Source organism: Rissa tridactyla, chromosome 14, assembly GCF_028500815.1.
Source record: "Rissa tridactyla isolate bRisTri1 chromosome 14, bRisTri1.patW.cur.20221130, whole genome shotgun sequence".
Lineage (NCBI taxonomy): Eukaryota > Metazoa > Chordata > Aves > Charadriiformes > Laridae > Rissa > Rissa tridactyla.
The window spans coordinates 3,225,282-3,249,193 of NC_071479.1; the positions used below are offsets into that span (position 1 = coordinate 3,225,282).

The following is a 23,912-nucleotide window of genomic DNA, read 5'->3' on the forward strand; positions in this document are numbered from 1 at the left end:
ACCTGTCTCCCAGCTCCTGTGCTATCACCAGGTGTTTTAGATGGTACTCGATTGCTCTTTCATAGTCTTGAAGCAATGTGTATGTGTTTCCAAGACTGTAGCAAGCCTGGGCTTCCACTGCTTGGTCTTTGAGCTGTCTGGAGAGCTGGAGTGTTTTCCTACATGGAAGAGGTGGAAAGGAAGAGACCTGGTCACCACAGGGCACCCCTGCAAGGCGACAGGGAAGTCACCGCTTCAGCATGTGCTGCGTTGAAGTTGATGCCTGTGACACACTGCGGGCTGTCAGGTGCCTGCATTACTCGCCACTGCGGAGCACCAGACATGCAACTGGCCTCCAGGTCCCTTGTCACATCCCACTGAGCCTATGAATTCACCACAATAGGCCAAGATTTCCAGGGAACACATACCCTGAGTCTGCCTTAGCCCCTGGCACTTACTTGTAGTACTCAGCAGAGATGTCAAACCTCCCAAGGAAGATGTGTGCATTGCCCAGGTTGCTGTACGCTCTCCGCTCGGCTGCCTTGTCCCCAAACTCCTTAGCAATAGCAAGGCGCTGCAGCAGACACATATTAGTGAGTACAGGCTGGCCATTGCCAGGTTTCTGTTACAGAGCAACTTTTCTGAGAGGTTAACTTCTGGGTTTGCAAAGCTCCTGCCCAGCAAGGTAGCGTATTGGGGTTGGATGCAGCAGGAAATCTCTCCCTCCTTTGCAATTCAGGATCAGGAAAGGCCTTTGGAAAAGTGGAAGTCATGTCACATCTTCCTCTAACTCCTACTGCAGCACGGTCAGTACACATCTCTTCAGCTAAAGTGCTAAAGGAGTTATGCAAATAGTTCAACAGCTGAATAAAGTGGTGAACGGAGAGCTGTAGGTCAGGCTGGGAAGGGATGTGGTTGATCAGCAGACTAACATGCAGAACACGGCTGTCACCGTGTGCGGTGCTGTGGCACAGAATGAACGTGGAGGAGTGTGCACTCCATCTCACCATCTGCGCTGCCACTGCTCCCCAGGCCTCTGCCCTTACCTTGCACCTCAGTCCTGCCTCTCCTCTTGCCGTCCCCCTTTCCCCACCTCTCACTCTCCACCTCGCAGCACCTGCTCCTGGTCCCAAATACAGCACAGAGTTTTCTTGCCCTTTTTCAAGCCCCTTCTCCCAAAGCATTGCTGGCTGCTGTCCTCCGGCACTTAAAAACCAGAAGAGCTGTGACAGGGCTGACTTTTCAAGGTGCCAAGCACCTTCCACTGCACGGAAACTGATTATACTCTGAACTAGAAGCTGAATTGCCTTTGAATGGGGGCAGGGACTGTGTCACCTCACTCCTCTGTGAAACTTTACAGAAAGGCATTATGTTCTACAAGCAACATTTATGCCTGATCAACAGCTCTTTCAGCAGCTTAATTAAATTCATAGCTTGCATTTATTAAAATCTAGACTGATATAAATTAAGAGCAGAAAAGCTTTGCTAGGCCCAGCTGCAATTTGCACTTAGATATCACCTTCATTTTCCAAGCCAACAGTACCCTTCCCTCAAACCACTCATTAGGTGCTGATGGGGACTGGAGTACGACATTGCTCAGCATGAGGTAGTACGACAGGGCCAGACGCTGACATACGCACGGGAGAGAGAAAAACAGCTGAGGGCAAACACCTCCCTGTACTTGCTGCGCTGCGGCGAGAAGAAAGGCTGCTCCCCAACAGCCAGTGCCAGCCCCTGGCCCCAGGAAGAAGGCACAGCGGTTTCCTACCTCCTTGTGGAAGGCTATAGCTTCACTGAAGTTGCCAAGTAAGTACTGGGTGTTGCCAAGGTTGCCATAAGCACGGCCCTGTGCAGCTCTGTCCCCCAGCTCCTTCACCAGGGACAGGTTCCTCCTGAAAGAAGTCAGAGCAGTACATCTGGTGAGACACAGCCAACACTCTCTGCAGGAGACACAGCAAAGAGACTTGTACCGTAAAGACAGGAGAGGCATTTCCCCTCCCCAGCCACCTGTCCCCACGGCAGGCGAAGGGCTAGTGATCCATGCTAGCTCAGCTCTGGGAGATCATGCAGACCCGGTGGTATAAGTCCCTGTTGCTCTCTCCACCTCCAGCAATCTACAGCTGCGTACAGGAACTGCTCACACACCGATGGTCTGACAGGATCCCACGTAAATAAGAAACAGCCACCTCACTGTATAGGCGAGAACCACGAGCACAGGAGAAAGGAAATTACCTACAGCAGGACAGGGACAAACGGAGGAAAGGGACAATATCCACAGTCCCATGCCAGGACTCTGCTCATGGAGCTTCCTAGCATTTCTTTATGTTGTTTTTTTGCCCCCCTTTATACATACAGCACACATAGGGAAGCGTAGAGCTCCCAGCTGGCACAAATTTACCCACTGGCTATGCTACACATACCATTCTTTGGAAAAAGGATGGCGAGCTATATATAGGCACTATCACATCCTCAGATATGAGAAGACCGATATAAGATCTTGTCACTGTCTTCGTTTAAAAAGGCTACTTTAAAAAACCTGTATTATCAAAGCAAAACTCTGAAGTACAAGGAGAAAAACGTTAGCCTGAAAGTCTAGTGACAACCTTCCTGTGTGGGACATCAGAGTGATCTTTGAAACTATTTAGGAAAGGGAAGGATGTTACAAGAAAGATAAACTACAGATCCACGAGAAGGACAACCGGGACTTCAAGTGAAAGCCTCCTCCCTGGAGTGAAGGAGAGTCTCTGTTCATGGCCCCAGCAACTGAGACACACAGGGATCCTTCCCATCAAGGCCAGCAGAGAGCAGCAGGGGCTACAGAAGCTACTAGTTTAGCTTCCAAATACAGCTCTCAGAAGGAGCAGACTATTGAACTTAATTGCACGATCATACTTCAAACGACACTGAGTTTTACCAAGGCAATGCCAGGATGAATTTTAGCTCTGAGTTTATAAAAGCTCGCAGTCCTTCTCTCGCCTTCCTTGAGATTAATTTGGCATGATAACTCAGCATCTCTAGGGAATATTCCTAATTCATCACAACATGCAAAGTCTCACTCAGTGGCCTGATTTTCAACAATGTTGAGCCCACAGTCTCATTCTTTGCAACAAACATCTCCCAGAGCTCCCATAGCCTCAACGGCCCAGGAAACAAATCCCCCCCTATGAGAAATGCTTCCAAGAGGACTGAGCAAAAACTGTTGACTTGCACCCCATGCAGCTATCATTAGCCTATCAGTTATCAGAGCTCAGCCTAACCTGCAGACCGTGAAAGCTATCAGCAGAACAGGAACGCCACAAATACAGATTATGATCTAAGCAGGATAAGCTCAAAGGTGTACCTGTGTGCATTTTAGTAATCACTAAATTGCCTGACCAGCCCTCTTCCCTGCAGGAAGAGGCATCGGCCAAGCTTGAGTACTTACTCATAATATTCTGAAGCTTTCTGTAGCGTCTCCTTGACTTCTTGAGACAGGTAGCCTGGGTCTTGGGCCATGTTCCAAGATAAGTGCTTTCCCTTTGCATGGTAAACATTTCCTATATTATAGAGTGCTCTGGCTTCACCTACCTAAAGGCAGGAAGAAAAGGGAACAGCAAGGTATTATACTTCTCATCCCAATATGGACCTTTCCGTTGCTGGGCAGAGATGGCCAAAGCCAGGAGGCCCACATTTTCCTTTCCTATCTTCACTAGCATGGCAGCTGTTACCGTCAGCAGCACACGACCTGTGATGCAGTCAGAAGGGAGAGCTTTACCCACCTCCTTCCAAAGCCCACCTTCACCAAATCACATTTAATGACTTGCAAACAGATTCTTTTTAAAGCTAGGAAATATCTCCTGTTGGATGCCATGAACCAATTACCTTGTCTCCCTGCTCCTGAGAAATGTCCAAGTGTCTCTGGCAACAAACGACAGCTTCGTCAAACTGCCCAAGTATTTTCAACGTATTCCCGAGGTTGCCACTTGCCTTGGCTTCTCCAATGCGGTCCCCAATGGTTCTACAAGACGGCCGGAGGAAGGAAGAGAGGTGTTAAAGAGCTCACAGACTTTTATTCACCAGCTGTCAGAGGCAGAATTTGAGCTGCAGCGAGCACAGGATGGTACGGGCACCACACCCAGCAGTTCCCAGCACACACGCCTGACTGGAGTGCTTCGTACAAGCCCTCTCAATTTTGAACACAGATTCTTGCCTTTTGCTGTCTCAGGTGAGCTACTCTAATGACTTTAGGAGTACTTACAATGAATACCTGGGGAGAGGAGAACTGGACACTGCCCTGCTCTTGCTCCAAACACCCTCCTCACATCTATATCCCTTTCTCCACCTCCCTGCTCTGAAGGTGGCTGGCCCGTTCTTGTTGCCTCCTGAGTTCCCCACAGGACACTCACTCCATGCCTCAGGGCTAGATTTGAATGCTTATTTCTGGGTCAGATTCCCTCAGGCTGCTGGGGTCAGACCCCGCAGAACTTGTCTTCATTCAAGCCCCGGCAGGCTGTCTCCGATTAGGACAAAGCACTGCTGACATGCTTACCTGGCCAGGGTAAGGTCATGCTTATGGTATTCCAGGGCCTTGGAGTACTCCTTTAGGTAGAAATAGGCATTGCCCAGCTGACTGTAGATGGCACTAAGAGTCTTCAGGTCCTCTGTCCCCACCTGCACCGCTGCTTCGAAGAAGGCTGCCCCAGCTTTGAAGTCCCCAGCCTTGCACAAGCGCTCTCCTTCCAGGGCCAGTTCCAGGCAGGATGCCTCCATTCTGCCAAAAGCAAGACCATCATTACTAGAGGAGTTAAAAATGCAGTGCACCCACGCTGCTATGCGGTGGTTAAAAAGTTTACTTCATTGTGCACCTTTACTTACTCACTGCACCAGAAGAAAACTACAAAAACCCCTGGAGGTAGGCACCCTCCAGGCAGCAGCTGCCTCTCTGCGTTCAGCGCCAGCTCAAACACTGTTTGGGCAATAACTCTGGGACACACAGCTGGCACACCTCAGCAGTGTGGACACCAGCTTTCAGTGGACATGGTTGGCACTTAGCCCCTCAGAGAAACCAGCCTCCTAGGCATGAGATACAGGAGCATCCGGATTTACAGACCGCGTGGGCAAGTGGCCAAAGGCAGCCCCTGAGTTCCTGGTAGGAATTTGGACAAGAAACTTGGGGCTCCTGGCTCTCAAAACACACATTCACATCACAAGAGTAACATGCCATCTGTTTTTCTTCCAGGTGGTGCACAGCGCAGGAGCTACATACACAGGCTATTCACGCCTGCACCACTTTCACTGGGGTAACAGAGAGGGTAGCCAAATTGTAACACGTTTTTATTGGATACAAGAGAAAACTCTGGAGTGTGCAGAATTTCTTGGCTGAGCAGCTTCCAGTTCTCGGTGTCTGCTTTTCATTAACTCTCCTGCTGTCACTTTTTCCACAGGCGCTCTGCACGTTAGCCTCCAAGCTAGCTTTCTCCCCTTGCATTTCTTGACACCTTTGGCAATGGCACATGCCATGCTGTCAGTGCGAGCACTTCATGAGCCAGCGGAGAGGAACAAGACCAGCAATACTGCTTCAAGAGAAAGGAAAGGTGCTCCTTTGAGTGCCCCACCAAGTCCTCTCTAAGTTACAGCTGTCCCTGTTAGACCATGTGCATCCGAAGTTCTCAGAAGGGACAGAGCAGGCGTTTGAAAGTTCACATTTGGAAGTGTCTTGCCTGCCGCAATGTCATCCCCGCTGCAATGTCATCCCCTTCACGAGGCAGATGAACACAGCATGTTCCTGGTCCTCTATTCAGACGCTTTTCTTTGCTCTTTTCGGCTTTTTCATTTCTGCTCAATGTATTTTTAAAAGTCAAAACTATCTAGGGTCAAAGGTGGACATCTACTCAGAAAAAAAAAAAACATAGCTCACCTGTCCAGCATCAGAAAAACAAGGGTCAGACAAAAGCTACTACATGCCCAAAGGCAGTTTCTATTCTGTTCTCAGGGGAAGAGCACTTGCCAGAAGTTTGACTGTGGTACCCAGACCAAGAGAACAACTTGCTCATCATCACTGCAAGAGCAGCCCCCCAGCTGACACTTCTGGCAGCAGTTCCCCTGAAGCCACCCTTGTGGTGAGCCAAGGCCTGGCCCCTGCAACCCGGGTCATGGCAGACCAAGGCTGAGGTTGTGCTGGACAAACTGGGGCACTCTGAGCTGCTATGGCTTCTCTCCCTGAGGACACCACCTGCCAGCACGCACCCACACGTGCCCCATGCACACCGACTTCAGGACAGAGTTCCTCCTGCTCGGGGTCTGCGCTCCAGTATCTTCTGCCCAAGTCTGCACACAGAACTCGCCTCCCCCTGCCGCGAAGGGGCACAGGGAGATGCACATACGAAATACCAATCCTGATATGTTTTTCCTATAAACAGGCAGAATAGCGTTCTCTCAGCTGCCAGGAAATAAAGCCAGCTCCTCTACGAGCAGTGCATAAACCGTCTAAAATCCAACACGATTTGCTGGCAATCTCCCTGCTGAGTCGGCTCCGTATGGCTCCAAACACCCAACGCTTGGCAGTCCAACAGCATATTGTCCAAAGCAGGACAACCCACAAGGATGGTCCAAACAACAACAGAAGGGGAAAGAGCTGGTTTCAGACTCCATCCAAACACACTTGTGACCTCTCCTGTCTCACTGTTCATTTGTCCCCAAAGCCACCGAGTTACAAGAGGGAGAACGGGATTGTGAAGCAGCTCATTTGAGCTCCCACCTCAAACTACCACACAAATATTTGATTTCAGGCTCACTGCAAAGCCCACATTTGAGTGGCTATTTTACTTGCACAAGAAGGCTGCTTGCGGTGCCAGTGCAGCATCAGTCCCTGCCTCAACTTCTGTTTGATAGGAGAAATAAAAATATTAAGACTGTTAATACTAAAAATGTTCAACTTTTCTCCACTGATCATCTTGTTAGACCATATGAAAATTATGAGAATGAGCTTCTGCTACGACATGTTGAATTAGAGGGACACATCTGGGGACGATACCAAACTTCCGTCAGTCCCAAGGCACATTCATGGTTTGTGGATCACTAGAGGGGTTACCTAGTGTCATCATCAGGTACTGGCAAGTCTCTGCCAGCACCTCCCAAACAGTTGAAAGAAAGCGCGAGACTGAAGACAGACAAGGAACACCTTATACTCAAATCAGCAAGATTAAATTCAGGCAGCTTAGAGATGGGTCTTGAGAGGACTTGAAATGCAGGAACAAGCCACTATTCACAGGATTTAACGCTGGGTTCTTGTTAGAAGATGGGAGAGACACAAGCAAATTCCAAAATAGTTTCAGTTCAAATTTCAACACAAACAAAACTCTTCCCAATACCCAGGTTTCCTTTAATAAACTGCGCTCACCAATTGTAAGCAATCTAAAAACTGAGCTGGAGACCAATTTCCCTAATTCATGGCATTGCAGTCCAGCTCTGATCAAACTTGTGTGATTTGAATAGCTTGAAGCGAGGCATCCCATACCCGGAACACAGAAAGCCCTACAGCAACAGAACCCAACTACATGCTCCAAGGGTGGCAGCTCGCTCAGGCCGTATTTGCCAGTGGAAACATAACCAGAAGTGAAATTTGTGCCTGGGGGCCTGCATTCTGATACACTCGCACACACGCTTGCACACGCTCACGGTCTCTGTGTGCTTTCCTGGTGTTCCCATAGTAACTATTCAGGCACAATGCAGTGACATGACCTGCCAGCACACACAGCCTTTAATTAAAATCTGTTTGTCCTTGAACAGGCTGCTTTGCAGAGTATCTGACTTATCTAATTAACATCACTGCTCAGTTTGGGACCTAAGCAAACAAGGGGGAAGGGAGAGGAGGCTTTTTCTCTGCATCACGCTCTGCCAAGCCTTTGCTGCCATGTAAAAAGGGACACGAGTCAAGTACAGCAATTATTAGAAACACAACCCACTTCTAAAACCCACATCCTCAGGGCCCCACAGCCAGACCTAGTTCTGGGAAGCAACTTTGCATGCAGCTCAGTCACCGCAGGCACAAAAGCGCTCAGAAACACAATGCCAAGGGCAGAGGAACCAACTAAAGGTCAACAAACAATCTCAAGCACACTAAAACACTACACATACAACAGCTTCCAAAGGCCACAGCTCAGTTGTCCATAAGAAAAGACCAGAAAGGAGATTCAGGCAGAAGAGAGAAACGTGCTGTTGAAGTGAGCCAACCTGACCATCTTGACACTGGCAAAGGAAAGGGAAAACATTGAACAAAGACAGACTCAAGTTACAGTCCCAGTTCCTCCCCACAGCACATGCCTGAGCCCTTCCATACCTCTTCTTCTGCAGGTTACGCATTTTGTGAACATAAACCCAGAGCTCCAAGCCCACTGGCAGAAGGAAGCAGCGGGGCTGAGGTCTACTTGGAACAATTTTGCAGACAGGTCTCTCTGTTAAGTTCACAGGTAGGATCTGGGGTTTTGAAGATGCTGATGGCATCTTCATGTCTGTACAACATGCACTGCTCTCCAGTTTTCACTCCATCTGCTTGGGAACCATTACCAGTAAGTTGCTGGAATCTTGAACTTTGTTTATATGGGACACTTCTTTTTCTCTCCGTAAGCTGCCCTTGAAAGGGAAGGTGTAAGGATTGCTTTTGCTTCCAGACACCTAGAGCAAGTAATGTCCTCTTTCTTCCAAGAAATATAATATCCTCCATCCACTGCTAGTTTCAGGTACCAGATAGGTGAGTTCAAAGCTGAAATCCAGGAACAAGAGAGTGTCTTTTCATTCACATACTTTCAGCGCTGCCCAAAGAAGAAATAGGGCCCTACAAGAGTGTGTGAGATGGCCAGAGTTGAAGGCAAGCGGCTCCCTCCTTTCCGAATTGGTCTCTTCCCAAAGCACTTTGCCTCTGTGGTTACATCATCTATTCCTGTTGGTGCCTGTTTGCTCCACGAGCAGAAGGACTTCTGCTGCTATGAACCTCTCTCCTTGTCAGGCGAGGAGCTCAGGGTTCCTCCAAAAGAGGGTCATCCTTGGGCAGAAGCACACATAAGTTTTACAGGCTCCAAAGAGGCCTCATCCAGCTGCTACCCAGGAAGCTTTGCAAGATCCAAAAATGATCCAAGCAGTTCCCAGACTGGGGAAAAGCAGGAGAAGGCAGATCCCACAGAGCACGTCCCTGGCCATTTAAATGGTTTCTAAAACATCCCCATCTGAGAAGACACAACCCTTTACTCCCCATCCCCCCACAATTAAGCTGCGCCACTGCTGACACACAGACAACATGCCTGGGCCTGTACTACCTCAGCAAGCACCTACTATTCATGTCTTAATACCAGAAAAGAAGATTCAGTCCCTCCTGAGCCAGCAAATTACTGCTGACAAGGTGAAGGTGCTGGGCTTGGCCATATGGTGCGGTTCAGAAGAAAGACACCGCAGAACATGAGCTGCTTTTCTTATTTCCACAGCTGAGATGCTAGAGCTTGTTAATGCAATTCCCCCACTGCTCGACCTTGTAGCTAACAGCATGGTATGTCCCTGCCTGTGGGTTTGAACAGACACAGGGACGGGGGGATGCTCGCTTGGAGTGGCCCCTGTTCGTAAGCCTTGCCCTAAATCTGCATAAACCACTCATACAGATTTGCGTGTTCCTCCAGATAGGCAGAATTCCCAAGCATTGGCCAAAGTCACATCCCAGACTCCAGGCCCACCACAAGCAGCCAGGAAGGTCTGACAACTGATGATGAAGTCCCAGATCAAACCAAGACGTATAGCACATATAGCAAAGCGTTCTCTTCCAAATGCATGGAGATGACAGACAGTGTCAAGTCTGGCCAGATAAGAATAAAGGTTTTGAAGACACCAGAATAAAGTTTTTTTTGTGTGTACAGCAGAGTCCCAGCATCAGCGTTAAGCAAGTCCCAGAGCTCCTCCACACCTTGGGCTATGGACACATCTGTAAAACAGCACTGAAGGTGGCTCCCAGAGCACTTTGAGATCCTTTTGCAAAAGGTACCTCAAAAAGGGCAATAAACGTGTGTAAGAAACAACAACAAAAAACCCAAGCTTTTTTTAAAAGCAGTAAGAGGCCAAATATAAACCCAATGTTTGGCCACAAATGAGTTAGGCAATCTGCACAGCATTCTGCCAGAAGAATGAGCGAGTGGTGTAATGCTGGCAGATCACTCAGCCCCCATCAATGCGAAAGCCGTGAATTTCAAACCCAGGAATCGATGTTGCTTCTGACACTCATATGAGGCAGAAAAGGGTGGCCTCCCACTGTGTGGTGACAGGGATGAGGAAGCCTCTCCCCTGCACAGGGCAGGGCCACCCTCCCTCCTCCTCGACTACTTCTTTAAAGGATAACTCATCTGAAGGCAGAAAGAGCCAAGAGGAACAGGAAGAGCAGATATTGCCTTTAACAAGAAGATTTCCCAAGGTCATCCATCACTGTCAGATAGCAGCTAATGATGATCTGTATCACAGATTGCCTTTTGGCGGCCTTGCCTTAAGAGCAAAAATGTTCCTTTATAAAAAGTGTACAGGCAAAATGCAAGGACTCTCACACATCAAATGTTTTCAAGCACCACAGCAATACGGAGAAGGCAGCGAGGGTCCCCGGAGTGCTGGGGATGCCGAGAACACTGCCAAGTAAGAAACAAAGTAAACAGCACAAGGTGTTATCAGTGCCATTAACTATGATCACCAAGACTGCTGTCAAAACAGCACTATAATTAGGACTTGGGTGACGATAGGTCCCCAGAGAGGGAACACTACTCATAACGTGTGTGCAGAAGCTTGGAGTTACAGTCAGACCTCCCAACTACCCACTGCCCCCCAAATCTTTGAGCCTCCCTTGCCAAATATGCTAAGAAAATAACACTGCATGGACAACATCACACTCGGCCCCCCTCTGCTAGGCTGGAGACCAACAGTGCAGAGTGCCTTTAGCCAAGAGCCATTCTGCAGGATCGTGGGCTAGGCACTGACCTGAAGCTGAGGGCTGCTGCAGCTCTTGGAGATACGGCCACAGAAGCCAGAGTAGGACACAGCGACATCCCACATCCCAGGTCTGCACCAGGCAAGCGGAAAAAGGAGACCATACAGTGTCCAGCAATTGGGCTTGAGTAATACAAGTTTAATCTTGTCTTACTCAAGCCCTCCCTTCCACACATCCAGGGCTGCCTTGGTGGGACTGCCTTGCTCACAGCACTAACCCTGCTGACAACAAATCCATCAAGCTACGCAGAAAATAATCACGTTGCAAGACAGAGCAAGCAGACAGTTGTCTGCTGCCTTAAATGCTGTAAATCTCACAGGACAAGAGAGCCTCTTCCTGCCTGCAAGGTGAAACTGCCTTTTAAAAAAAGAAAAAAAAAAAGATATTTATAGGTATTTGATTCATATTAGTGGGGGCGATTGCAAAACACATTCCCAATCAGAGCTGCTGTAGTTCTAAAGTCAGGAATGAAAACCAAGCCTTTAAGAAAGAGGTAAAGCAGAAAAAAACCCCATCGAAAACATCGACAGTAGTAAAAAAACCTTTTAGTATATCTATTGATATGAACTAATGAAGCAACAGGTTTCAGCATCTTATTTGCAATCTGATTGAATTTTATACAAAAATAAGCATAATTTCAGAGCACTGATGACAGGGGCAATTAAACATTTTTTCCCAATCAAAAAGGAATCAAGTTTATCAGGTGCACTGGCTTAACTAACTAAATATGCATTTAAATAATTAACTGGCAGCACATCCTTAAAGAAAGTAATCAAGCTGGGAATTATTCCCCTTTAGTAATTTCCTTTTCCAGTCTTCGCACAGCTCCTGTATGCGAAAAGCACCAGAAAACACAGCCAGGTAGGAGCTGCTCGAACTCCCCAGCGACGGTTCCCCTTCACTGCCTGGGGACACGATGGAGGGAGCTCTCATCCCACGCGAACCAGCTCACGCTTCTCCTGTGCCAAACAAAGCCCATGCTGCGCTCGATGAAGGGTCTAAACTATTTTCACGGGCTTCCCTACACGAGGAAAGCTATCCCACATCCTCCTGACGCACAGCCCAAATTTATTCATGGTGACTTTCTACCTGTTTAGCTTTGAGCCAGCACTGCGAGCTGGACTAGACTGCTCTTCTCTGCCTGGAGCACTCTCAAAATATGTTTTGGGCAGTTTCTCTCTGGCTACTCTGCCCCAGGCTGGGTTCTCGCTCCTCATCAAGCAACACTTTCCTCACAACTGGCTGGGGGCTCACATCATCGTATCAGTGGCACATACACAGCTGTCTGTCTCTCATTGCCCCCACATGATGAGCTCCCATCTCCGAGTAGAAAATCTTATTACTAGCTCCTAAGTACATGCGCTTGCAACTTCATACCATTATCCGTCAGCACATTGCCATGACACCAGACCTATCAATCACTCCGTTCCTCCTATTCAATACTCATCCTCCCCTGCACTGCTCGTACCTCCGTATCATCAACACACCCATTAGCAACCTGCTCTGTTTTGCAGGGAGGGCACTAATAAAATAGTCAATTAGCTCACTCCCAAGGCCAGTTCTTGTGCAATACGGCTAATGAAGCCTCTCCACCCTGCCAACAGCTCTCCTTGCAGCACAGCCCCTTGCTTCCCACCCACGTCACAACCCAGGCACTAATCCCCTCCTGACAAGCAGCTTCCCCACAAGGCACCGTAACAAGCACTGGCTGGTGGGGAAGGGTGACAAACCAACTAAGATATATATGAAATTAGCCTCATTCAAACTACTTTTGGTAGTTTGAAAACAACACATGGAAGCTGGTTTCCCTCTAGTCAATGGAGGGCAGAACCTCTGAGGCACTTTGACCCACACATCACCTTATTAGTGAGAGGAAGAAAACAAAACCTCTTGTTTTGTTTGGAGAGGAAAGGCCAAAGATGAAGCAATAAATGCTGCATCCTTTCCTTCCCAGCTCCTGAATGGGTTTCAAGTGTCTGGGCCAGTTTCCTTCACATCTCGTGAGGCACATGAGGTGCTGCAGAGGTAGCTCTGTGCCATCGGCACATCTGGAAGGGAGAAGGTTTCCACTCCACACAGTTTCACTCTCAGTGACCCACAAACTGAAAATAATAAAATAATATATACACACACCCATTTACTGCTGCTTGAGAAGTGTTCAAGCTGGAGCTCCAGGGAGCACCAAGATGAAGCAGTTTTCACTGCAGTCTTTTGATAGGGGCATGAAACAGAGAATCCAGAGGGGAAAACTACCATGAGTTCTGGAAGCCACTGGGTCTGTGTGCTGGCTCCAGATTTCCTCTTCCACTCACTGATGGCAGCATCAGTACTCAACAGTAGTCATTTCAGTTAATTGCTATCTACCATTAGCTGCAGAGTACTTACAAGGGATTCAATTCCACTGCATATTTGCTAATAAATACCAAATGACAGCGAGGAAGACAGCTGTATTTAGTTGCATTTACCCTCTTATTAGCAGAGCTGAATAAGACCCCATTTCAATTCATAATGGCTCCAACAAGCTGCGTCATTGTCAGAAATTCAAATTCAAACTTCCCATCGCCCGCTTGAAAGCAAAAGTCATCCAGCACTCCCCTGCTTACCCAACTCCCCTGTGGCTGCACACAACTCTCCATTTGACCAAGGGGCACGCAGAACAATTACCTCTGTGGCTTCGATCCATGGGGATGGTAAGAACCGAGAGCAGACAGAAGTTATTTGCTGTTTTAGCAGCATTTTGTGAAGCAACTTATGATGCTGAACTGGTACGCGTAGAGACTTTACAACTTAAGGACTGCAATATATTTTGCAAAGGTGGAAAGGTAGCAATTGTCCCATTTTGCAAAAAGGAAGCTAGGATACAGCAAGACAAAACTTGCCTACGGTGAGTCAGCTGTAGAGAATGGAAAGGAACCCAGTAGCTCTGGCTTCCAGCACCTCTGCAAGTCCTGCCTGGAAAGCACCAAATGAACCACTCAAACGAGACCTGCTCTGTTGGGGGCTGAGGGGCAGCATTTTCCACCCAGGCAAGGATGCTCGCACAGCTGGTGCCACCAGCTCTACATGATGCAAATCAATCACTGAAGTTCTAACCCTACCCAAAGAGATGCCCTCAACTCCAGGCGATTAAGATACTCACGACCTCTAGAAACCTGCCCTACACCTGGAAGGATTTGCCTCTCAAATTATACACTAGTAATAATTATCTTGAATTTATGTACCTTCCCACAAATACCACTTAATCCATAGCAAGAACAGAAAACATAATTAAATTTTTCTGTGTCATCTGAGCAGTGAAACCTCTAAAAGGCAATGAGCATAAATTTAAGCCTTTGTGCTCCAAAATTACTCAAGTATCAAAGGATCATGATGGGATGTAATTAACTTGCAGCATTTGAGAAAGCTCAGATGGGATTAAGGTGCAAATGTGAATTTCATCTCGCCCTGCGTAACAATTTCACTTGATGCCCCGTTTCAAAGCACTCAGATTATAAAATGCAAATACTTTCCAGGGTCTAAGGAAGTTATGATTAAGAAGATACCAAGTTGAAAATTAATTCATAAAAACATGTTCTGACTCCTAAATAAATAAAAAAAAAGTAAATCCAAACATATGAACCGATGAAGATGCCTCAGCAGAGGGACTGTGCCGGAGAATTCGCTTTCAAGAGTGAGATCAAAACCTTCTGAAGAGCCTGGAACATAATTCTCTTTGCTTGGCTCATCAGCAGGGTATAAACCCAACCACCACCACCACCTGCCATTTGAGCTAAAGGAAAATAAGCGTAGAGGCCAGCAGCACTAGCTTGCCAAATGCTAGTGGACTAACGATGCTCACGTCTGAGGATGCTCTTTCCTTCACAGGAGGAATGGATGCTCCATCTGTGCTGTCAGTAGCTTGTCTCACCCCTGTACCTGCAGACCACAGTCAAAGGTAACAGCTCTAACATCTGAATCCTGCCGTGCACAGTAGTAAGCAAGCCAGCCCTGCATCCAGATGAATTTTTAGGCATTCGGATTTTGTCACTGAGGATACTGCAAATGAACTCGGTGATTTCAGCACAACAAGGGAAACTTCCTGATTCTTCCAAGAGCATTTTGCTTTCTTGTACAATGCCAGTGCCTTCAGCGAAATTAATCCATCACACTGCAATGAAACAACACTCTTGGGATGATTTCACCAGAAGTGAAGTGCTATTTCCTTCAGTCACTTCCAGAAACCAGAGGGCAAGAGAGGACATGCAGTCTGAATGGCTTTTCATTATAGCATTACTTTGACAATTAGGTCAACACATCCTCTCACTAAAATATATGCTGTGATTTAAATCAGCATACTGCTCCTGCTACAAAATACATTGGGTTACAATTACAATACACATTAGAAAAAACAAAGTCAGCTTAACAGCTATACAATGGAAACAGTGGATTTATTTATTACCCACCAAAATACAGGGGTTCCTTAACACCAAACTTGTTACAGAAAATGGTCGGCTTCTGGTTTGGGGGATTATCTTTCCCAATTCATCACTATAAATGAGACAAGAGATGTTCAGAGCCAGACACCTCTTCTCCACAGCTGCCCCCCACAGATACCCAGCAGGGGCTCAACAGGCAGCTCCCATGGGGACAGCCTGGACCCCCCCAGCTGCTCTCCCCCCTGTCCCTGCCTGAGCCCTCCTGCCTTCTTCATCAGAGCCAGGGACAAGCCCTCATGGACCATAGTGGAGCTACAGCACAACAAAGCAAGCGTGCAGCCTAGGGCTCAAGCTACGAGACAGCTTTGATCTCAAGGCATCACAGCCTCCCCCCTAATTCCTGCCCCAGGATCCTGCCACCCTCCCAGCTGCCGGCGGGGTCAAGGCTCAGCTCCACAAATGCCACCCAATTGTTCCAGTTGTGCTGTGTAATTGCACAGGGGCCTTAAGAGATTTCCTTTCCTGCACCCTCAGACTACTTTTCTGAAGCCAAGTGAAAGCAAGTCTTGTCTTCCCAGAAATAGAGAGGCCACAGGCCCAAGTCTTTTCTTGGTTCAAGCTGCCTGGAAACCCCCCTCCAACTGCAGCCCCCCCTTCTCCTTCCTCTCTCACCCTGCCAACTGCTCCTGCCTCGGAGCACGGGCTTGAAGCAGGAAAACAACTGCACATTGAAAAGATGCTGCCAAGTCCCAGCAACGCTAAGGACAATATAATGCTTAACCCCGGCCAAATGAAGCCCCCTCTGCCTGTCCCATGCCCCCCATCCCAAACCTCCCCTGCATCTGCCCAGCGGCAGCAGTTGGAGAGGCTGCACACACTCCCTGCACGCTGCTTCCTTCCTGCCCACATAAACCACCCATCACCGCTCAGGGCATGGCAAACAGCCTCTCGTCGTGGTGAGGGGTAAAAGGCAACGATGACAAAGTTCACACCACAGTTTTACCACTGACTCCTTGGCAACCCATAGCCAATTTGGTTCTGTTCCCTTCTTCTCTCATCTGCTTCCCTTCAGCCCCAGGCCAAGTGTTTAAAGCCAAGAGAGAGGCCTTTGGGATCCGTCTGAAAACACACACCCCAGATCTCTTGCTCCTGGGCCATCCAGGCTTTCAGCCAGGAAGATGCTGAGCGATTGCAGCTCACCAAGAGACTGCTTGGGACACTCTGCACCAACACTCACTCTTGAAAGGGATTTGGATGTGATTTTAGCGAGAGAAGCAGCATGAACCTGGCCCTCCTCTACTTTCTGCAGAAGTCATTGAAAAGCAATTAGCAGAAACAAAGCGATCAAATCCAGCAAATCCAAACAAGCGGCAACTCCTTTTTCAAATTTCCACTTGGTAAAGCCAGTAAAGCGGGTGACATCAAGCCAAAGCACACCAGCGAGAGCCGGGATGGTTCCTGCCTCAGTGATTACAGTCCTCTGTGCCCAAACCAGAGAAAGCCACAAAGGAAGAGCATTGTTAAATGCAATGTTAAAAGCATTGTCATGCTCTGAAAATTTCAGGGGTGCTAAAAATCAGAAACCAGCCCAGGAACACACATGCATTTAAAAAGTTGCTTTGGCAAACACTGCGAGAGCTCAGGTGCGCGACAGTGCTGTTCCCCCTGGCTGCTGCACAGCCACAGGGCACCCCTCTGGATTTTATGAAGATAACATTCCACATCTGTCTGAAAAAACAGGAAACAGAGACTCCCCAAGAGCTCAGATGTCAGCCAGGGCTCCTCAGCCCCTCTAGATACGGTTTCTGCAGCCCCTCTGTGCAAACCCAGACTCAGCAGTACAACAGCAAGAGTGCTTTTGGGTTCTTCATGGCATTATGGAAAAATCTATGGGTGCCATCAGATTGATCTGAAAGCCTATAAATCAGAGCATGGCAGGATTCCCAGAAGGCCAGGCCATCGCCTCACAGCAACGCAGCTCACATGCAAGGTGAGAATTACACTCGGCTTTGCTCATGCGAGGAGAGCAGACCCACCGTCTAGCACTGCACAGCAGTCTGTAGCGGGCGTCTGCTGCCTCTGCGGGGAACCCTGGAGCTCCAGCATCCTGCAAGCTGCTTTCGCTTCTTCCAGAGGATCGTGTGGCTTAGTCCTCCACCGCATTTCCCCAGATTTTTAGCACTTCTGTTCTAGTATAGCTCCACGGATAACATCTACCCTGGAAACGCTTGGCACCACCGCGCTGAGTGTCTATATGAATCGAGTGCACAAAGGCAAGTCCTCGCTCCTCCCCAACACAGCGCCACATCGGGTTGTGCTCCCACACTGTGGTATTCGTGTAATTCAAACGTGTGTAAATACCAGGCAAGCATATATCACGACATGAGTTTGTCACATAGATCAAAAGCACGGTACATCTTTGCATCTGCTAAATGGACTCTGGTCCTGTTCCTCCATCGGAGGAATCTGTAAAAACATCAAATTTCTTGGAAAATCTTCCTGGATACAGCAAGAACACTAATGGTCTCCCTAATAATTGTCTCATTGCTATCACAAAATCATAAGTTAGTCCATATAATGATTTGCTTTTTAAGCAAATTGCGAAACTTATTATTAAAAAAATAACAAAGTTATGTTTTATATGTTTCTTGGAATTGAGCCTTTGTTAAGGGGAATAAAAGGGTGAAGCATCAGGTTTTTATGCAGCTCTATGCCAAAAAGTCTTGTCTGTTCCTCACAAAACAGGGTAAAGGCCTGCAGCACATCCTACTCGAGCAAAATATCCTAGGCTCCCTCCAAACCTCTGCACTCCCCTCTCCTGTCTGACACAACAGCCCCTGTCATGCCACAGCAGACACTCTCCCACACCTAGGAGACCAGCTGAGGTTTCTAGTCCAGCTGAGAGCAGGAGCAGATCCTCAGCTTACCGGGATGTTCCACCTTCGCTGTACACAGCAGCAACCAGGCAGGCGGCTGGACCACACCTAGAGCCATGTCTGCAGGCTAGAGGCAGAACCCAGTACCCTTTGGAATGGGGACATCCTTTCCAAATCAAGCTTCCTAAGGCCATGCCTTCCATGGCTTTAAATTCCGATTCCCTCTTTCCCCCCCGCCCCCATATTTCTTTCTCACCCTCACCTGCTCTGCTGCTGCACAGTCCCCTGTGGCACAGCAAGTATTTGTAACTGTGCACGTAGAAAGGAGGAAGCCAGAAGTTTAATGTTGTATCATGTATTACCTGCCTAATGGAAGCACACAGTTAAGGAGACAGAACAAGCAGGAATGGATAGCGGAGACCTCTCCACAGACCTATTTTAGGTTTCGGTTAGCTCCTTGTTACAACCTCAGGTATTGCGATGCCTTTATACAGAACACAGGCTGCTCTGTAACACTGGAAGAATTCACTGCTCCCCTCCTCCCTTACGCTGGTGAAAGAAGGGAGGATACAGCGTCAGGGTTACCCACCCACCCAAATCAAGGGAATTCATTTATCCTGGCTACTGAATAATGCATGTCTTCAGAAAAAAAAAAAATCTCCGTTCCTTCATAGAGACATCATCATCTAGCAGTGAAAGAAAGACGTGGCACAACACCAGGCTGCACGGAGAAACGCACCTCAGGAGCGCGGGCAGCAGCGACAGGGAGGATAAGACAGGCGACAAGAGAGCTCCTTACCTTAACCTGTATGGGTGGTGGGCTGTGGAAGCTGCTGCCATGCAGGATCGACACTGCTTCCACATGGATTTCGTGTGCTGGAGAAGCCTGCCTGTTTTAATCCAGGGCATTATGGAATGGCTGCATTTGTGCTGTACAAACAGCCTCTACAAGCCTTTCAGGAGCACTTACATCCTCCAACACACATGGCTTTAATTGGGAATTCTTTTTTTTTTTAATTTTAATTCCAGTCACATGTTTTGAGCTGTTACTTTTCTCTCCTCCGTGTGTGTATATAGATAGACAGATTTTTACGTCTCCTGTCTGTGTGCCATGTTAGCCTCAGGCAACCAGCTCTGGGAGAGAGTCGTCAGCCTTGACAAATGACTCAGTTCTTGTCTGGAGTCAGGTCTGTACAGCATCTCCCTCCTTCCCTTCCCAAGGCTGCTGTTAGCACAGCCACCCTGGCTCTGGACAGGGGAGCGCTGCCCTCTGCACAGGGGCTTGGAGCTTCACTGAGCACAGCTGGAGTCTGATCCTGCTTCAGCAAACCTGAAAGGACTCCCTGAAATCACACTGGTCAGACCCTCACCCAGGGTCCTTCAGAAACAGAGAGATTTCCACCTCAGCAGAACATCGTTTTGTTCAGAATTGGGGAGGGGGGGGGGCAGGTACGACACAGGTGGGTCACACAACAGCTTTCTCTGCTCACTCCTCATCCTTATGTCACTGCGTGTTTGGCTTTAAAACAGTGACAGGGAGAATCCTGGATGCTGGGGCCAGGACCCGTCCAGCCAGAGATCACAGACCATGTAACAGAGGACCCCCGCTCACTGGTGAGCCGAGACGCTCACAGGCCACGCGGCAGGACAGAGACACAGCACACAGCCCTGGCGCTCCTTCCTGCCCACACACGGCACGACAGGACACCTCCGTTGGAGGCCAGTGTCAGGCACCCACACGGCTTTCATGGGCTTTCTTTTTCTGCTGCTGATCTCTCACGCACCTCCCTGCAAAACGCTAAGTGGCATGACTGATGACATCTTTCTGCTGAAACCACTGATGCCAAAGAATGGCTTTACTGAAGGAAACGTACATTTTGCAGTGCGAATTTTCATTTTCTTACAGAACAGCAGAGGAAGAAGTGGGTATTTTTAACCATTTCATTAACTCCTTAGACACCCAAACGTGTTGTCAAAGACAATGTCCTCCCAGAGCCTGTGGTATTTGCTGGCACACTTTTGCTGTTTGCACTCCCAGTGGTGCATATGAAGGAATGAACGCAGATATCACAACAGCCTCCCCTTCTCCAGTGCCTTTACCCAGGAAAGCACCAAACCACAGACTTCAATCAACCAAGCAGCTCACGCTTGCAGTTCCCTGGATTACAGCCCTGATGGAAGCAATTGATACAAGAGCTGGCCAAGGGCTGCAGCCTTAAAATTCTGGGCACGTCGCTGTGAACTCGTATGTTTTATTTAGACCAGTGGAGAAGCACAGACACTCAGCTGAACTCAGAGGTCAGGAAACGCCAAGGCACACGTGGAGTCTCATGATTCCAGAAGGTTCATCTGCATTTATGTATACAAGTCCCTGTTCACTCACCATGAGATATTGGACCATGGGTTTCCCAAGCGAGCTACTTCTCACTGAAATCAGAAAAGCTTACTGTCAGAAAGGAAAGAAACACATGTTGCTTATGATGCTAGTATTTCCATTTGTTAGTCACTGGTGGTTTATATTCCTGCCTTCACGCTGCAGAAAGCTTGGCCAGTAAACAAGTCAGATCTGATGGCCTCTGTGGTTTGCAGCAAGATACAATCCCCAATGCCATTTTCTCAATACAAATCTCTGAAGGCAGTTGCTAAAAGAGGAGCTGTTTTCTGAAGCAGCATCAGCAGTGATACAACAACTTTACAGGAGCACAGCTGGAATACAGTAAGGGCAGGATCCTCCCCAAAGCACTGGCATCCACTGCCCATCACAAAAGCTTCCAAAAGCCCGACTGCAAGAACCGAGATGTGTTTTTCTCTCTCCATGTTTCACCGTACCCCAAAGACTCACCCACCCCTCAAGGCACGGCACCCAGGAATTCCACTCGGTTCTTACGTGACTGAACTTGCAGGCGATTTTCTGACAGGAAACATTTTTCTCTGTGTCCCTCTCTCCCTTTTTAAATGAACTGCTCTCTTCTCAAAACCTGAGAGACAGGTAACTATGTAGAGTCACAAGTGCATGAGCTCTCTAACAACACGGGACTATTCTCCTGCTTTCTTCGAGCCAATACCTGGAGTTGGGCTCTTCACAGCGACCAGACCCCATGGCCACCCAGGCTGCTCCTTTTCCTCTCCCAGGGCCTGTGGTTTGCAGCATTCCCACCACATTTGCAAGGCACACCTTGCAATGGGCAGAGCCTGCTGTTTAATTCACCAGCTGGTAACTCCCTTCTAAACAACCTTTTGCTCCCTCCCATATTAAGCAGAACAGCAGAACCATTGTAATATGGTGCAATGCAAGTGCTGCAGCTGCCCTGCACGCTTCAGTAAAAGACGAAGCCAAGGTCTCCTCTTCAATTCACAATTAATCTCACTGTGACGTGGGTAAGGAAGTGCTGAAGGGAAGGAGTGGGAGTCAGGACATTCAGCTCCCAGCTTTGCCACCTATATTCTCTTTCACCCTGAAAACTATACAATTTCTCACACTTGAAAACAGGAACAATATTTCCCAGAAAGGCTGCAATAAAATACTGATGTTTACCAAGCACTCTGAAACCCTGGAATGGATATAACCCTTCCAGGATCCACTCAGTCTGGCACAGCACTGTGGGACGCTAGGCAGTACTGTAATACAAACCACGAATAGCAGTAATTAGCAAATAGCCCCAGAGAGATGAATATTAATCAGCACTTCCCAGCTCTCCTCGGGCATGAATGGATACTCCACAGATGGAGCACACAAAGAACAACATCAACTCTGCAGCGTGGATCAGAGGAGAAACCTGCCCTGCAGCTAATTTGCACTCGAGCTGCTCCAAGCCAGAGCACAGGAAATCCTAACAATTTACACCAAAGTACCCAGGGAGGTACCACCAGCCAAGCCCCTGCTTGCTGGATGGGGTGAATGCTCAGAAAAGGCACCTGCTGGGACAACCACCAAAGAGCAAATACAGCCTGGTGGGCTGCAAAAATCACAGGACCATTAAGAAAATCATGGAAGCATATAACCTGGCAAAGCCATTTGGTACAACGAACCATCCATTCTACCTGTAAATATGCACAACTTTTTTAAATCAAGACATGGAGAAACTGCACCGCACGTGGACCACCTGCCTGCCCCAGCAGCATGCTGGAGCTTCCCCTCGGGAACTCAACACAACTATGAATTATTTGTAAGCCCCATGGCAACGCTGGTCTCACTGTGCCGAGTTACTGCAGTCCCACAGCAGAAGTTGCCCCTCCATGGGCTAGATGGGGCAGACAAGCACAAGCGAGGCTGCAAATCAAATAACTTGCCCCAGGTCTCATCACGGGTCAGCAGCTGGACTCGCGTCCACAGCAAACTCTGCACAGTGTCCAGGAAAGGGGCTCAGAGGGGCGATGCTTTGCTGTCACATCAGCCATCCCTGTCTGCTCCCTGGCAGCCAGAGCGTGGGAGGGAAACGGAGCTGGATCCCCAGGGCAGGAAAGGAGCCCTGCCGCGCAACGCGTGTTCAAAGCTGCTTCCCAGGAGCATCACGCAGCCGTCATTTTCCACAGCTGAGAGAGCAAACTGCATATATCAATTGACGGCACTAAGTTTTAGCCATACATTTTTAAAAGCAGCTTCCAAGACAAAACATCTGCTCTCGGGTGGAGCCAGTGCTCAACATGTAATGGCTTCTACACTGAGCTATGTATTAGTATAACATAGATGTTTACCCCATTTCAAATCCATTTTCTTATTCTTTCTCCTGCAGCATCTGGAGGAAAGATGCATTAGCCCAAAAATTCTCAGGGAACTGCCCCTCTGGCTGCTCCAGAGGGTGTAAATGCAAAGGGTAACAGAAAAGCATGAGGGGAGACACGACAATCCAATATTCTTAATTCAAAATTCCTTCAGGTTTTGCAGCTGCACAGAGCTACTGACTCACCGCAGAAGATGAAGCTTCTTTAGATCGATCACTTCCAATCTCAGAGTCAGAAAGGCCTGACATCCGTGGGCAAAAGCCTCTTGCTGAAAGGAAACTGGAAACAGCAGAAGACTTTAAATATTTACTTCTACCCTGAAAGTAGTGACAGATAGTAGCACTGCCTTCCAAGTAATTCATTCAGGGCTTGTGTTGCTGCTCCAATGTCTAGGGCCTTGCAGAGGCATCTTTTTATTGCTTCCGCTGAAATAAGGAAAAGCAATCAGGTATCAGTGAGATGCTTCAGCACGTGCTTGCTCCCCCTTTCCCAGGATTCCAAGGACAGGGATCAGTCAGGCACTTGCAGGATCAGGCCATTACACTGGTTTGGGGTTTGGCTGCCCACCCTGAGGGCTCTCAGCCCAACACCTCAGATTCAGTTCTAAAAAGAGCCTGTATTTGCTCCGCTCCTGGTGGGAACAGAGGGCACAGCTACTGCCCTTTACCAGCCCTGTCATTTTACCCCAGAGAAGGTAGTTAAGTCAGTTAAGTACAGGGTTGTGCTGCAAATTGCTCATTTAATATTGCCCTTGAAACTGCATTGTAATAATTTTCACTTCCTTCCCATGGCAGTTGCATAACATTGCTGGGCATTGTTTAGAGAGCTGCTGCACTCCAAGCCACAGGCAGCTGGTGTCCCCGTCCCCTTCACCTCACCCAGCGCCAGCAGGACTGTTACCGACTGTTGTAGGTTTTTTTAACTCACTGTCAG

General features: G+C 48.3%; 1 protein-coding gene across 4 annotated transcripts in view; it reads right to left on the reverse strand.

Annotated features, from left to right (window-relative positions):
* Positions 1-23,912, reverse strand: part of GPSM1 (G protein signaling modulator 1) — a 79,609-nt gene that overhangs the window by 49,379 nt on the left and 6,318 nt on the right. For 3 of the 4 annotated variants that reach the window (XM_054220139.1, XM_054220144.1, XM_054220141.1), the window contains exons 2-7: positions 4,508-4,729; positions 3,841-3,976; positions 3,404-3,546; positions 1,748-1,871; positions 438-553; positions 3-158 (exon numbers count right to left, since the gene is read on the reverse strand). In XM_054220139.1, the coding sequence (XP_054076114.1) occupies positions 3-158; positions 438-553; positions 1,748-1,871; positions 3,404-3,546; positions 3,841-3,976; positions 4,508-4,729 (897 nt within the window). Of the gene's footprint in view, positions 1-2; positions 159-437; positions 554-1,747; positions 1,872-3,403; positions 3,547-3,840; positions 3,977-4,507; positions 4,730-23,164; positions 23,208-23,912 lie in introns of those variants that run through there. The other variant, XM_054220140.1, reaches the window with a different exon arrangement.